The sequence below is a fragment of the Bombina bombina genome, chromosome 5, assembly GCF_027579735.1.
Source record: "Bombina bombina isolate aBomBom1 chromosome 5, aBomBom1.pri, whole genome shotgun sequence".
In the NCBI taxonomy this organism is placed as follows: domain Eukaryota; kingdom Metazoa; phylum Chordata; class Amphibia; order Anura; family Bombinatoridae; genus Bombina; species Bombina bombina.
In genome coordinates this window covers 440413179-440430097 of record NC_069503.1, presented here as the reverse complement: position 1 = coordinate 440430097, position 16919 = coordinate 440413179, and the positions used below count along the sequence as shown (strand labels likewise).

At 39.1% G+C, this 16919-nt stretch overlaps 1 protein-coding gene across 1 annotated transcript in view; it reads left to right on the top strand.

Moving 5' to 3' along the window:
• Positions 1 to 16516, top strand: part of ATP2C1 (ATPase secretory pathway Ca2+ transporting 1) — a 209041-nt gene extending 192525 nt beyond the window's left edge. The window contains 2 exon segments of the mRNA XM_053714301.1: positions 680 to 821; positions 14085 to 16516. Coding sequence (XP_053570276.1) covers positions 680 to 821; positions 14085 to 14215 — 273 coding nt within the window. The 3' untranslated portion in view covers positions 14216 to 16516.
• Positions 16517 to 16919: the final 403 nt, after the last annotated feature.

Here is a 16919-nt window from a genome sequence, read left to right as displayed (position 1 = left end):
ATGTGTTTAACCCTTTTGCAGGAGTTATATACAAACAGTGCAATAACAAAAAGGCACATTAGAAAGCTTTCTTTTTGCAGTTGTATGTGCCTTGTTGTGCACACTTACATATATGTTGTGCACTTGCATTCAGATTGTGGAATGTATGGAGTAGTCATAAACTATGAATGCAAATGCACAAGGCACATGTGCACAATAATATTAATCACTAAACTGGTGATAGCCTTTACTAGAAGCATTTTTGCTTAAAGGGACATGAACCCTAATATTTTGGTTTCATGATTCAGATAGAGAATACAATTTTAAACAACAATTTACCAATTTACTTCTATTATTTAATTTCCTTCATTTTTCACATATCCTTTGTTGAAGAAATAGCAATGCACATGGGTGAGCCAATCACACGAGACATCTATGTTCAGCTACAAATCAGCAGGTACTGAACCTATTTAGATCTACTTTTCAAGAAAGGATATCAAGAGAATTAAGCAAATTAGATAATAGAAGTAAATTGAAAAGTTGTTTAAAATTGCATGTTCTTTCTAAACCATAAAAGAAAATTGGGTTTCATGTCCCTTTAAGTATACTGCACAATTGATTCTAATCAGTGTACTAATGCATAACCAGGTACTGTTCTAATCAATGACATTTATATAGATATACATTTTTCTTTTTACAGACTAAGTCGGTCTTTGAGATCGGCCTTTGCAGCAACAAAATGTTCTGTTATGCTGTGCTTGGTTCCATCATGGGCCAGTTGCTGGTTATTTACTTCCCACCTCTGCAGAAAGTATTTCAGACTGAAAGTCTAAGCATTCAAGGTAATACGATAATATGGTTAAAATAATGTAAAGAATTGTAGTGAATATTTGCTTTATTATAATCCGTATTAAAATAGGGACTCAAAAATACTTAAAGCAAATTCTGTACATCTCTTATTGACACCAATTGTAGGACAATACGTTTTCTCAGAAAAAAATGCAATGTCTTGCTAGGTTCTCAGTTAATAACAGTTGTGTATATGTCTTTAAACACAGCGGAATAAGAACAAAAAAACAAATTAAAGATAATAAAAACTTTTGTTACACAATATAAATTATTTTGATGCATAAAAACTTCAGTATCTTTTTCAGTGTGCTATAAAGCACATATCTTTATACTTTCTCTACACAGAATTTCTTATGTGAAGTATACATAACCGTATAAAGATATTTGTGACACACGCACATATGTATAGTTTTTTCCAGAGGACAGAGGGTTAAAGTTACAAGGAGAAGGAAGAATGGTTGCTGCACTCGTTAAAATCCAAAGGAGACTTTATTAATTCACAAAGTTAAAATCACATGGAGGAAGGTAGCCACAACTTACTCGTTTCGTGCCTTAAAGAGTGCGGCAACCATTCTTCCTTCTCGTATGTGTTTTGGGTCCAGTCCCAGCACACCAAGCCTCCTTCACCCCGCTCTCATGTGTTGATATGTGACCAGACTCTTATGTAGTGTTCACTACAGCATTCATTGCCTGGTTAAAGTTACTAGCCTACATAGGAAAAATTAGTGCAAATCAGAATTCATACTGCAGCAGCAGATTTGAATGCTCAGACCCAGCATGGTCAGAAAGAGCTCACATCCATATTCTGGACCTATCAATAACAATCTAAACAAAAAATGACGTGGCATAAACGTTTGACACTTCATAGGATGTTTCAGGGATCCAGTGAGTCTATATATTTTGTATCGGGCATCCCCACTCACATCCAATAAAGCAAATATTAAATTAAAGTCAATAATTCTTCTCTGATAAATGTTAGAAATGAACAGGTTTTGCAGCTGTATGTAATCAATGATGCTTTGTAAAATAAATTCTTATAGGACTTGTGAGTAGCTAAGTATCTGTGGAGGAAAGTATCTGTTTAAAGAAGTTATACATATATACATCATTGTCTGTGACCTTTATGTACCCTAACCTCCAAAACTACTGCTTTACATTTCATCTCTTTCTGTGTTCCCCATAGGCCCCCAACACAAGCTGCTTAAAGTTCTAAGATCTGGCCACAGTGTGACAGTAAAATATTTGCACTGTTAAAGGGAAACAGCCAATGAACCAATTGGCAATGGCAGATGCATGAGCCGGCCAATCACATGGCTGTGTTTAGCTGGGAGCTGCAGTGACTGAGCTGCAATGACTGTTGCCTCCAATAGAGATTTTACCAATGTGTTTAAACCCTTTGCAGTGGTTAAACAGTTTCATAGTGAGTAGTGTAAAAATGACACGCTATAACAGAGCATGTACGTTTTCTACTACAATGTCCCTTTAAGCACATTTCAGTGTGCAAGACCCCCAAAACTCCTAATGGTTTACTTTGAAATGCAACTCCAGCATAAAAATTTGAAATTGTAGTTACTAAGGGAAAAAATTATCATGAGGCGAATGTCGCATTTGGTTGCAGGCTCGCTTATTTGAGCCTGCAACTGATATTTATGAAGAAGTGGTTTAAACTGCTCCATCATAAACCCTCCCACCAGTTTGGAGCTGGGATGACTAATAAGTGCATATGGGTGTGTTGGTCAAGTGTCCACATACTTTTGGCCATATAGTGTATCTCTGTGTTTTTGTAGCACAACACATCACCTATTGTGCACATTTGGTTTTCTTTCATGTAATTGGCAAGAGTCCATAAGCTAGTGACGTATGGGATATACAATCCTACCAGGAGGGGCAAAGTTTCCCAAACCTCAAAATGCCTATAAATACACCCCTCACCACACCCACAATTCAGTTTTACAAACTTTGCCTCCTATGTAGGTGGTGAAGTAAGTTTGTGCTAAGATTTCTACGTTGACATGCGCTTCTCAGCATTTTGAAGCCCGATTCCTCTCAGAGTACAGCGAATGTCAGAGGGACGTGGAGAGTATTACCTATTGAATGCAGTGATTTTCCTAACGGGGGTCTATTTCATAGGTTCTCTGTTATCGGTCGTAGAGATTCATCTCCTATCTCCCTTTTCAGATCGACGATATACTCTCATATACCATTACCTCTACTGATAACTGTTTCAATACTGGTTTGACTATATGCTATATGTGGATGGGTGTCTTTGGTAAGTATGTTTCTCCAACATAGGTGTGTCCGGTCCACGGCGTCATCCTTACTTGTGGGATATTCTCTTCCCCAACAGGAAATGGCAAAGAGCCCAGCAAAGCTGGTCACATGATCCCTCCTAGGCTCCGCCTACCCCAGTCATTCTCTTTGCCGTTGTACAGGCAACATCTCCACGGAGATGGCTTAGAGTTTTTTAGTGTTTAACTGTAGTTTTTATTATTCAATCAAGAGTTTGTTATTTTAAAATAGTGCTGGTATGTACTATTTACTCAGAAACAGAAAAGAGATGAAGATTTCTGTTTGTATGAGGAAAATGATTTTAGCACCGTAACTAAAATCCATGGCTGTTCCACACAGGACTGTTGAGAGCAATTAACTTCAGTTGGGGGAACAGTGTGCAGTCTCTTACTGCTTGAGGTATGACACATTCTAACAAGACGATGTAATGCTGGAAGCTGTCATTTTCCCTATGGGATCCGGTAAGCCATGTTTATTAAGATAGTAAATAAGGGCTTCACAAGGGCTTATTAAGACTGTAGACTTTTTCTGGGCTAAATCGATTCATTATTAACACATATTTAGCCTTGAGGAATCATTTATTCTGGGTATTTTGATATGATTATATCGGCAGGCACTGTTTTTGACACCTTATTCTTTAGGGGCTTTCCCTAATCATAGTCAGAGCCTCATTTTCGCGCCGGTATGGCGCACTTGTTTTTGAGGACAGCATGGCATGCAGCTGCATGTGTGTGGAGCTCTGATACATAGAAAAGTCTTTCTGAAGGCATCATTTGGTATCGTATTCCCCTTTGGGCTTGGTTGGGTCTCAGCAAAGCAGATTCCAGGGACTGTAAAGGGGTTAAATATAAAAATGGCTCCGGTTCCGTTATTTTAAGGGTTAAAGCTTCCAAATTTGGTGTGCAATACTTTTAAGGCTTTAAGACACTGTGGTGAAATTTTGGTGAATTTTGAACAATTCCTTCATACTTTTTCGCAATTGCAGTAATAAAGTGTGTTTAGTTTAAAATTTAAAGTGACAGTAACGGTTTTATTTTAAAACGTTTTTTGTGCTTTGTTATCAAGTTTATGCCTGTTTAACATGTCTGAACTACCAGATAGATTGTGTTCTGACTGTGGGGAAACCAAGGTTCCTTCTCATTTAACTATATGTATTTTATGTCATAAAAAATTTTAGTAAAAATGATGCCCAAGATGATTCCTCAAGTGAGGGGAGTAAGCATGGTACTGCATCATCCCCTCCTTCGTCTACACCAGTCTTGCCCATACAGGAGGCCCCTAGTACATCTAGTGCGCCAATACTCCTTACTATGCAACATTTAACGGCTGTAATGGATAATTCTATCAAAAACATTTTAGCCAATATGCCCGCTTATCAGCGAAAGCGCGACTGCTCTGTTTTAGAAAATTCTGTAGAGCATGAGAACGCTGATGATATGGTTTCTGAAGGGCCCCTACACCAGTCTGAGGGGGCCAGGGAGGTTTTGTCTGAGGGAGAAATTTCAGATTCAGGAAACATTTCTCAACAAGCTGAACCTGATGTGATTACTTTTAAATTTAAGTTGGAACATCTCCGCGCTCTGCTTAAGGAGGTGTTATCCAATTTGGATGATTGTGATTATCTGGTCATTCCAGAACCACTATGTAAAATGGAAAAGTTCTTAGAGGCCCCGGGGCCCCCCGAAGCTTTTCCTATATCCAAGCGGGTGGCGTACATTGTTAGTAAAGAATGGGACAGGCCCGGTATACCTTTAGTACCTCCCCCCATATTTATAAAATTGTTTTCCTATAGTCGACCCCAGAAAGGACTGATGGCAGACAGTCCCCAAGGTCGAGGGGGGCGGTTTCTACTCTACACAAGCGCGCCACTATACCCATAGAAGATAGTTGTGCTTTCCAAGATCCTATGGATAAAAAAATAGAAGGTCTGCTAAAGATGTTTGTTCAGCAAGGTTCCCTTCTACAACCAATTGCATGCATTGTCCCTGTCACTGCAGCCGCGTGTTTCTAGTTTGATGAGCTAGGAAAGGCGATTATTAGTAATTCTTCTTCTTATGAGGAGATTATGGACAGAATTCGTGCTCTTAATTGGCTAATTCTTTCACCCTAGACGCCACCTTGCAATTGGCTAGGTTAGCGGCGAAAAAATTCTGGGTTTGCTATTGTGGCGCAGAGCGCTTTGGTTAAAATCTTGGGCAGCGGATGCGTCTTCCAAGAACAGATTGCTTGACATTCCTTTCAAGGGGAAAACACTCTTTGGCCCTGACTTGAAAGAGATTATCTCTGATATCACTGGGGGCAAGGGCCACGCCCTTCCTCAGGATAGGTCTTTTCAAGACCAAAAATAAACCTAAGTTTCGTCCCTTTCGCAGAAACGGATCAGCCCCAAGGGCTACGTCCTCTAAGCAGGAAGGTAATACTTCTTAAGCCAATCCAGCCTGGAGACCTATGCAAGGCTGGAACAAAGGAAAGCAGGCCAGGAAACCTGCCACTGCTACCAAGACAGCATGAAATGCGGGCCCCCGATCCGGGACCGGATCTGGTGGGGGGCAGACTCTCTCTCTTCGCTCAGCTGGGGCAAGAGATGTTCTGGATCCTTGGGCGCTAGAAATAGTCTCCCAAGGTTATTCTCTGGAGTTCAAGGGGCTTCCTCCAAGGGGGAGGTTCCACAGGTCTCAGTTGTCTTCAGACCACATAAGAAGACAGGCATTCTTACATTGGGTAGAAGACCTGCTAAAAATGGGAGTGATTCATCCTGTTCCATTAGGAGAACAAGGGATGGGGTTCTACTCCAATCTGTTCATAGTTCCCAAAAAAGAGGGAACGTTCAGACCAATCTTAGATCTCAAGATCTTGAACAAGTTTCTCAAGGTTCCATCGTTCAAGATGGAAACCATTCGAACACTTCTTCCTTCCATCCAGGAAGGTCAATTCATGACCAAGGTGGATTTCAAGGATGCGTATCTACATATTCCTATCCACAAGGAACATCATCGGTTCCTAAGGTTTGCATTCCTGGACAAGCATTTCCAGTTCGTGGCGTTTTCTTTCGGATTAGCCACTGCTCCTAGGATTTTCTCATAGGTACTAGGGTCCCTTCTGGCGGTGCTAAGACCAAGGGGCATTGCTGTAGTACCTTACTTGGACGACATTCTGATTCGAGCGTCGTCCCTTCCTCAAGTAAAGGCTCACATGGACATTGTCCTGGCCTTTCTCAGATCTCACGGATGGAAAGTGAACGTGGAAAAGAGTTCTCTATCTCCGTCAACGAGGGTTCCCTTCTTGGGAACTATAATAGACTCCTTAGAAATGAGGATTTTTCTGACAGAAGCCAGAAAAACAAAACTTCTAGACTCTTGTCGGATACTTCATTCCGTTCCTCTTCCTTCCATAGCGCAGTGCATGGAAGTGATAGGTTTGATGGTAGCGGCAATGGACATAGTTCCTTTTGTGCGCATTCATCTAAGACCATTACAACTGTTCATGCTCAGTCAGTGGAATGGGGACTATTCAGACTTGTCTCCGAAGATACAAGTAAATCAGAGGACCAGAGACTCTTTCCGTTGGTGGCTGTCCCTGGACAACCTGTCACAAGGGATGACCTTCCGCAGACCAGAGTGGGTCATTGTCACGACCGACGCCAGTCTGATGGGCTGGGGCGCGGTCTGGGGATCCCTGAAAGCTCAGGGTCTTTGGTCTCGGGTAGAATCTCTTCTACCGATAAATATTCTGGAACTGAGAGCGATATTCAATGCTCTCAAAGCTTGGCCTCAGTTAGCGAGGGCCAAGTTCATACATCAACCATCAGGGGGGAACAAGGAGTTCCCTAGCGATGGAAGAAGTGACCAAAATCATTCTATGGGCGGAGTCTCACTCCTGCCACCTGTCTGCTATCCACATCCCAGGAGTGGAAAATTGGGAAGCGGATTTTCTGAGTCGTCAGACATTGCATCCGGGGGAGTGGGAACTCCATCCGGAAATCTTTGCCCAAGTCACTCAACCGTGGGGCATTCCAGACATGGATCTGATGGCCTCTCGTCAGAACTTCAGAGTTCCTTACTACGGGTACAGATCCAGGGATCCCAAGGCGGCTCTAGTGGATGCACTAGTAGCATCTTGGACCTTCAAACTAGCTTATGTGTTCCCGCCGTTTCCTCTCATCCCCAGGCTGGTAGCCAGGATCAATCAGGAGAGGGCGTCGGTGATTTTGATAGCTCCTGCGTGGCCACGCAGGACTTGGTATGCAGATCTGGTGAATATGTCATCGGCTCCACCATGGAAGCTACCTTTGAGACGAGACCTTCTTGTTCTAGGTCCGTTCGACCCACTCCAGCTGACTGCTTGGAGATTGAACGCTTGATCTTATCAAAGCGAGGGTTCTCAGATTCTGTTATTAATACTCTTGTTCAGGCCTGAAAGCCTGTAACCAGAAAAATTACCACATTATTTGGTATATCTGTTGGTGTGAATCTGCAGGATTCCCTTGGGACAAGGTTAAGATTCCTAAGAGTCTATCCTTCCTTCGAGAAGGATTGGAAAAAGGATTATCTGCAAGTTCCTTGATGGGACAGATTTCTGCCTTGTCTGTGTTACTTCACAAAAAGCTGGCAGCTGTGCCAGATGTTCTAGCCTTTGTTCAGGCTCTGGTTAGAATCAAGCCTGTTTACAAAATTTTGACTCCTCCTTGGAGTCTCAACCTAGTTCTTTCAGTTCTTCAGGGGGTTCCGTTTGAACCCTTACATTCCGTTGATATTAAGTTATTATCTTGGAAAGTTTTGTTTTTGGTTGCAATTTCTTCTGCTAGAAGAGTTTCAGAATTATCTGCTCTGCAGTGTTCTTCTCCTTATCTGGTGTTCCATGCAGATAAGGTGGTTTTGCGTACTAAACCTGGTTTTCTTCCAAAAGTTGTTTCTAACAAAAACATTAACCAGGAGATAGTTGTGCCTTCTTTGTGTCCTAATCCAGTTTCAAAGAAGGAACGTTTGTTGCACAACTTGGATGTAGTTCGTGCTCTCAAATTTTACTTAGCAGCTACTAAGGATTTCAGACAAACTTTGTCTTTGTTTGTTGTTTATTCTGGTAAACGGAGAGGTCAAAAAGCAACTTCTACCTCTCTCTCCTTCTGGATTAAAAGCATTATCCGATTGGCTTATGAGACTGCCGGACGGCAGTCTCCTGAAAGAATCACAGCTCACTCCACTAGGGCTGTGGCTTCCACATGGGCCTTCAAGAACGAGGCTTCTGTTGATCAGAGATGTAAGGCAGCGACTTGGTCTTCACTGCACACTTTTTCTAAATTTTACAAATTTGATACTTTTGCTTCTTCTGAGGCTATTTTTGGGAGAAAGGTTTTGCAAGCCGTGGTGCCTTCCATTTAGGTGACCTGATTTGCTCCCTCCCTTCATCCGTGTCCTAAAGCTTTGGTATTGGTTCCCACAAGTAAGGATGACGCTGTGGACCGGACACACCAATGTTGGAGAAAACAGAATTTATGTTTACCTGATAAATTACTTTCTCCAACGGTGTGTCCGGTCCACGGCCCGCCCTGGTTTTTTTAATCAGGTCTGATAATTTATTTTCTTTAACTACAGTTACCACGGTAACATATGGTTTCTCCTATGCAAATATTCCTCCTTAACGTCGGTCGAATGACTGGGGTAGGCGGAGCCTAGGAGGGATCATGTGACCAGCTTTGCTGGGCTCTTTGCCATTTCCTGTTGGGGAAGAGAATATCCCACAAGTAAGGATGACGCCGTGGACCGGACACACCGTTGGAGAAAGTAATTTATCAGGTAAACATAAATTCTGTTTTTTATTTTCTTAAGACACCTCAGCTATGGTTTTGCACTTTATGCGTTCTTTGTTAAAAAAAGTGTTAATTACTTTGAATATTGAGGAAGCTAGTCCTCTTGATATTAAAACTAGTAAACGTTTAAATGCTGTTTTTAAACCTACTGTGGTTACTCCAGAGGTTTTTCCTATTCCTGATGCTATTTCTGACATGATTTCTAAGGAATGGAATAAGCCAGGTACTCCTTTTAATCCTTCTGCAAGGTTTAAAAAATTGTATCCTTCACCAGCGGTTGCAATAGAGTTTTGGGAAAAAATCCCCAAAGTTGATGGGGCTATTTCTACTCTTGCTAAACGAACCACTATTCCTATGGAAGATAGTACCTTTAAAGATCCTTTAGATAGGAAGCTTGAATCTTATCTAAGGAAAGCCTATTTATATTCAGGTCATCTTCTTAGGCCTTCAATTACTTTGGCCGATGTTGCAGCTGCTTCAACTTTTTGGTTGGAGAATTTAGCGCAACAAGAATTGGATTCTGACATATCTAGCATTGTTCGCTTACTACAACATGCTAATCATTTTATTTGTGATGCCATTTTTGATATTATCAAAATTGATATTAGATCCATGTCTTTAGCTATTTTATCTAGAAGAGCTTTGTGGCTTAAATCTTGGAATGCTGATATGACATCTAAGTCTAGATTACTATCTCATTCTTTCCAAGGTAATAATTTATTTGGTTCTCAGTTGGATTCTATAAAGCTCAGGCTTTCCTGAAGTGTGTTTCAGATCTGGAGGTTTCAGGGGTAATCATGCTGGTTCCTTTTCAGGAACGAGGCCTGGGGTTTTATTCAAATCTATTCATTGTCCCAAAGAAAGAAAATTCATTCAGACCAGTTCTGGATCTGAAAATTTTGAATCGTTATGTAAGAGTACCAACTTTCAAGATGGTAACTGTAAGGACTATTCTGCCTTTTGTTCAGTAAGGACATCTATATGTCTACAATAGACTTGCAGGATGCTTACCTTCATATTCCGATTCATCCAGAACATTATCAGTTCCTGAGTTTCTCTTTTCTAGACAAGCATTACCAATTTGTTGCTCTTCCATTTGGCCTAGCAACAGCTCCAAGAATCTTTTCAAAGGTTCTTGGTGCCCTACTCTCTGTAATCAGAGAACAGGGTATTGCGGGGTTTCCTTATTTGGACAATATCTGGGTACTAGCTCAGTCTTTACGTTTTGCAGAATCTCACACGAATCAACTTGTGTTGTTTCTTCGAAAACATGGTTGGAGGATCAATTTACCAAAAGGTTTTTTGATTCCTCAGACAAGGGTCACCTTTTTAGGTTTCCAGATAGATTCAGTGTCCATGACTCTGTCTCTAACAGACAAGAGACGTTTGAAATTGGTTGCAACATGTCTGCACCTTCAGTCTCAGTCATTCCCTTCAATGGCTATGTGCATGGAAGTTTTAGGCCTAATGACTGCAGCATCGGATGCAATTCCTTTTGCTCGTTTTCACATGAGACCTCTCCAGCTTTGCATGCTGAATCAATGGTGCCGGGATTATACAAAGATGTCACAATTAATATCCTTAAATCCCAATGTTCGACACTCTCTGACGTGGTGGTTAAATCACCAGCGTTTAGTTCAAGGGGCCTCTTTTGTTCGGCCAACCTGGACTGTGATCACAACAGATGTGAGTCTTTCAGGTTGGGGAGCTGTCTGGGGATCTCTGACAGCACAAGGAGTTTGGAAATCTCAAGAGGCGAGATTACCAATCAATATTTTAGAACTTTCAATTCTCAGAGCTCTTCAGTTTTGGCCTCTGTTGAAGAGAGAACCGTTCATTTGTTTTCAGACAGACAATATCACAACGGTGGCATATGTCAATCATCAGGGTGGGACTCACAGTCCCCTAGCTATGAAAGAAGTATTTCGGATACTTGTTTGGGCGGAATCCAGCTCTTGTCTAATCTGTGCGGTTCATATCCCAGGTGTAGACAATTGGGAGGCAGATTATCTCAGCCGTCAGACTTTACATCTAGGGGAGTGGTCTCTCCATCCAGATGTGTTTTCTCAGATTGTTCAGATGTGGCGTCTTCCAGAAATAGATCTGATGGCCTCTCATCTAAACAAGAAACTTCCCAGATACCTGTCCAGGTCCAGGGATTCTCAGGCGGAAGCAGTGGATGCGCTGACACTTCCTTGGTGTTATCAACCTGCTTATATCTTCCTGCCTCTAGTTCTTCTTCCAAGAGTGATCGCCAAGATCATCATGGAACAATTGTTTGTGTTGCTGGTGACTCCAGCTTGTCCCCACAGGTTTTGGTATGCGGATCATGTTCGGATGTCCAGTTGCCAACCTTGGCCACTTCCGTTAAGGCTGGACCTACTGTCCGTTTTTCCATCAGGATCTCAAATCATTAAATTTGAAGGTATGGAAATTGAACACTTAGCATTAAGTCATACAAGTTTCTCTGACTCAGTAATTAATACTATGTTACAAGATCGTAAATCTGTCTCTAGGAAGATTTATTATCGAGTTTGGAAGATTTACATTTCATGGTGTTCCTCTCATAAATTCTCTTGACTTTCTTTTAGAATTCCTAGAATTTTACAGTTTCTCCAGGATGGTTTGGATAGGGGTTTGTCTGCAAGTTCCTTGAAGGGACAAATCTCTGCTCTTTCTGTTTGTTTGTTTTTTTTGTTTTTTTTTGTTTTTTTCCAAACAACTTTATTGGTAATTAAATAAAATTATACATATTGCAGGAGACGCAGCTCCTTTAAGTTACATTTCCAACAGTTGTTACATTTTATCATTTAACTAAATCTAACAAATTGACACTTTCAATGGGGTAGGACCCCTATTTCACTCAAGACCCCCTATTGTGGCCTATGCCCCATAGGAGGTTTTCTAATAAACTGTTATATTTAGGAAAAAGCAAAAATCAAAGAAAACAAAAAGAAAAAAAACTAAGAGGGGGGGGAAGGGGGGGGGGGTGAGTCCTATCCTGTCCTGTCCGCAGCCCTGTAACCATGTCCTCTATCTCTTATATCTTTATGTTGATGGTTTTTCTCGTTTAGCTAGTATATATGCATCCCAAGTCTGGGACATTTCTGCATAGATTTCCATTTTTTCATTTTTAAGGTAGTAATATTCTTCTAATTCTACCAAATCAGTTACCTTCCTTATCCACATGGCCAGTGGGGGAGCCCTGTTATGTTTCCAATTTTTTGCAATCAGTTGTTTTGCCCCATTGGTCATAATCGTAAACAAACGTTGATAAGGTTTATATTTAATGTTTGGGGGTTTATTTAGAAGCCATATCAAGGGATCTAGAGGGAACACAAGTCCCAATATTGATTCTATTTCATTAATTACTTGTCTCCAAAAATTTCGGATATCATTACACCACCACCACATGTGTGCATCGTCACTATTCACATGTCCGCATCTCCAACACTTATTCGGCTGGGAGCGGAACAAACGGTGTAATTTTCTTGGGGTAAAATACCACCTATGTAACAATTTAAAGTTAAGTTCTAATATGGTAGAGGAAATAGAGGATCTCATAGTGGCCTGGAGTATTGAATTGCTCGTATTGGGAGATATGACAATACCAAGATCTGTCTCCCCTGCTCTTTCTGTTTTATTTCACAGAAAGATTGCTAAACATTCCTGATATTCACTGTTTTGTACAGGCTTTAGTTCGTATTAAGCCAGTCATTAAATCAATTTCTCCTCCTTGGAGTCTTAATTTGATTTTGAAGGCGTTACAGGCTCTTCCGTTTGAGCCTATGCATTCTTTGGACATTAAACTACTTTCTTGGAAAGTGTTGTTCCTTTTGGCTATATCTTCTGCTAGAAGAGTGTCTAAGCTATCTGCTCTTTCTTGTGAATCTCCTTTTCTGATTTTTCATCAAGAAAAGGCGGTTTTGCGGACTTCATTTGAATATTTACCTAAGGTTGTGAATTCTAACAACATTAGTAGAGAAATTGTTGTCCCTTCCTTGTGTCCTAAGCCTAAGAATCCTTTGGAAAGATCCTTACATTCTTTGGATGTGGTAAGAGCTTTGAAATATTATGTTGAAGCTACTAAATATTTCAGGAAGACTTCTAGTCTATTTGTTATATTTTCAACCTAGGAAAGGTCAGAAGGCCTCTGCTATTTCCTTGGCCTCTTGGTTAAAGCTTTTGATTCATCAAGCTTATTTGGAGTTGGGTCAAGCCCCGCCTCAGAGAATTACAGCTCATTCAACTAGATCAGTCTCCACTTTGTAGGCTTTTAAGAATGAAGCTTCAGTTGATCAGATTTGCAAAGCGGCGACTTGGTCCTCTTTGCATACATTTACTAAATTCTACCGTTTTTATGTATTTGCTTCTTCTGAAGCAGTTTTTGGTAGAAACGTTCTTCAGGCAGCTGTTTCAGTTTGATTCTTATGCTGCTATTTTCAGTTTTTCTTTTCTTCATAAGAATAACTTATATTTTTATCCCTCCCTCTCTAGTGACTCTTGCGTGGAGTTGCACATCTTGGGTATTTGATATCCCATACGTCACTAGCTCATGGACTCTTGCCAATTACATGAAAGAAAACATAATTTATGTTAGAACTTACTTGATAAATTAATTTCTTTCATATTGGCAAGAGTCCATGAGGCCCCCCTTTTTATGGTGGTTATGATTTTTTGTATAAAGCACAATTATTCCAAATTTCTTTGTTGTTTTTTACTCCTTTCTTTATCACCGCACTACTTGGCTATTCGTTAAACTGAGTATTTATAGGCATTTTGAGGTTTGGGAAACTTTGCCCCTCCTGGTAGGATTGTATATCCCATACGTCACTAGCTCATGGACTCTTGCCAATATGAAAGAAATTAATTTATCAGGTAAGTTCTTACATAAATTATGTTTTTAGTTTAGGAAATCAGGAGATGAGCAATGCAGATTACTTTTTGTTGTTTTGGAAGGTACCAATTCAAAACTTCAGGTGGGTTTATTAACGATATAAGCATTACAACGATTGTGATTACTGAAAAGAAACTAATAATACATGCCGGCTTTCAGACATTGTTACCTGCCAAAAATAAGTACATGATTGTGATCTACCCCTTAATTCTTTAATTATGCAAATTTCCTCTTGCTAAAAATATATTTGTTTTCCTTTCCTAGATTTGCTGTTCTTAGTAGGACTCACATCTTCTGTTTGCGTTGTGTCAGAAATAATTAAAAAGCTGGAAAGAAGAAATGAAGGATTTTCAAAACGCAACGGTTCTTCGTCCTCTCTCTTTCTGGATGTATGATGCATATTGCATTATTATTATTATTTAAAAATTTGGGGAGTAGCTGTAAAATGAAATGATGGAACACAGAGAATGGACAAGGTGCTGACTTCTTCAAAAAAGACAAGATGCTAACATATTGCTGCATTAAGAAGTATCCAAGGGGTCATCTTCTGTACAGACAGCAATGAAACTTTCAACCGGCAAATTAATGGATTCCCTGGAGAGGGAGACTTGAATTTCTTAATTATGTGCTGGAATCAGTGAAGAATTTAAATGTGATTGATAGAACAACAAAACTGGCTGCATTTGTTTTATGCCTTTTCAGAAATATGGATCTGAGTCTTTTGTACAGTCCAACCCTATACTTAACGGTCTAGTTTATTTTTTATATATATATGAAATTCTTTTCTGCTTGATGGTGGGGTTTTCTTACTAATATAAAATGTTTTTCAACATTTGAAAAGCATGGTTGAAAGGACGTTCACTGCACATGCCATGTTTGTTACTATATTTATTTTCTCTTATCATGAATTGTGCAACCTGTTACAAATATAATATGAATTATATACTGTATGTCTTTATATTTGCACAGGATGTGACCACTGTCATATCATTTATAGCTTTTTTTCCATTGCAATGAATCATGTGTCAAATTTCCTTTAATTAGGTGGGGGTTTTGTTGCACCTGTTGTGGTGCTTTATGAAATTATAACAAAATGAATCATAGGCTTTAAGTGTTCATTTTAATTATTGTTCAAACATTTTAAGTTGGGGTGGCACTAATGTTTTAAAACCAAAAAAAGCCTATAGGATGTTTGTTTCTTCTATAGCAATACATAGAGACATGAAAGTCAGAATTAGAATTTCAGGATTTATATAGAGCGTTTAATTTAAAAAAGAAAAAAGCTTTCTAATTTACTTCTAATATCAAATGTACTTTGTTCGCTAGTGTTTAATGTTGTCACAAACATTGTTTCAAACACTGCTGCCATTTTGTGCTCAAGACACGTGCAAACTTACAAGCATACCTAGGTATGCTCTCATGTAAAGTATTCCAATAGAGCAAAGGAAATTGTATAATAGAAGTAAATAGGAACTCTCTATAACATGACACTCTATCTTGTTTAAAGGGACATTAAATCTAAAACATTTTCTTTAGTGATTCGGATAAGAGCATGCAATTTTAAACTTTCCAATTTACTTTGAATATCAAATTTGAGTAATTCTCTTGGTTTCCTTTGTTAAAGTACTTGGAGCTAGCTGAAGACATGTGAGCCAATGAGAGTAAGCATATATGTGCAGCCACCAATCAGGGTAGCTCCCAGTAGTGCTTTACTGCTCCTGAACCTATTATTCTTTTCAACAAAGGATATCAAGAGAACAAAGGAAATTAGTAATTCAAAGTAAATTGGAAACGTGTTTCAAATTATATGCTCTATGTATTCTAGGTCATGAAAGAAAATTTCATCTCCCTAATGGGCTGTCTGTAACAAAATGTAACTTCCTTTTTTTTTAGCGCTATATTGTTCAGCCATCCCTCAAGTGACCAGTATGTTTAACCTTTAATATTTGTAAACCTTCCTATGTTAATGTTTAAGTGTGAAACCTTTTCCAGCTGTTTTTACTTTGTGAGTTTTAATTTACATCTGAATATATCTGTCTGACCTTTGACACTGTGTAGATGCCCAGGAAATCCTCCTTGAACATAGTGAATTGTGGGTATTGGAACAATTTGAAACAGTATTGCTAGTTGTATATGATTTTTATTTGTGATTTATTTTTAAAATATTAGCTATTCTGGTTCACTTTTAAAAATGAAAATGTTCTGGGATAACACGATCCGTGTTTGTTTCTAATGAAACTTCAGCTCCTTGTGCAATAAATTTTGATTAGCAAAATAGTACTTCAAACTGAGAACATAAAATAACATCATATAGAGTTAATGTCAAAGTTTTTCCCACTTTTACATCTGCATAACTTCAGGAATTTTTAATACATTCCTAAAACTTTTTCTTTTAGTATAACTTTTGTCTTTTTCCACTTAAATGATGTACTCTAATTTTATGAAGAATCGTGAGTTTTCACATATTTGTCTTCTTCAATAATATAGGCTTGGACAAATATTTCCATGTCTTTTGAATTATATAATTTATTACTATTATAATTTTTAACTTGCTTTATTTTTATCTTAAGTATTAGTTTGAGCAGTTTGTCTTGCACACTGGATATTTTGGAAAGGGCAAATGTTGTGTTTTATATTGCATTTGTAAAAGAAGGGGACTGAATGTGAGTTAAAAAATAAAAAAAAAATATGAATTACCTTTTGGTTTTACTTTTATGGGGGTTTATAACAATTCTTTCCTTTAGCAGCGTACAACATTCTTTACTTTGCATCTTGCAAACAAGCTAAAAAGTTGGGACAGATTCCAAGTTTCATTTGTCTCTTATAGGGACAGTCAAAATTAAATGTTCATTATTCAGATAGGGCATGCAATTTTAAAAAACTTTCCAATTTACTTTTATCATCAAATTTGTGTTCTCTTGGTATTCTTTGTTGAAAGCTAAACCTAGGTAGGCTCATATGCTAATTTCTAAGCCCTTGAAGGCCGCCTCTTATCTCAGTGCATTTTGACAGTTTTTCACAGCTAGACAGCGCTAGTTAATGTGTGCCATATGGACTGCATTGTGCTCTCTCTCATTTAGTTATTTATGAGGCAGCACT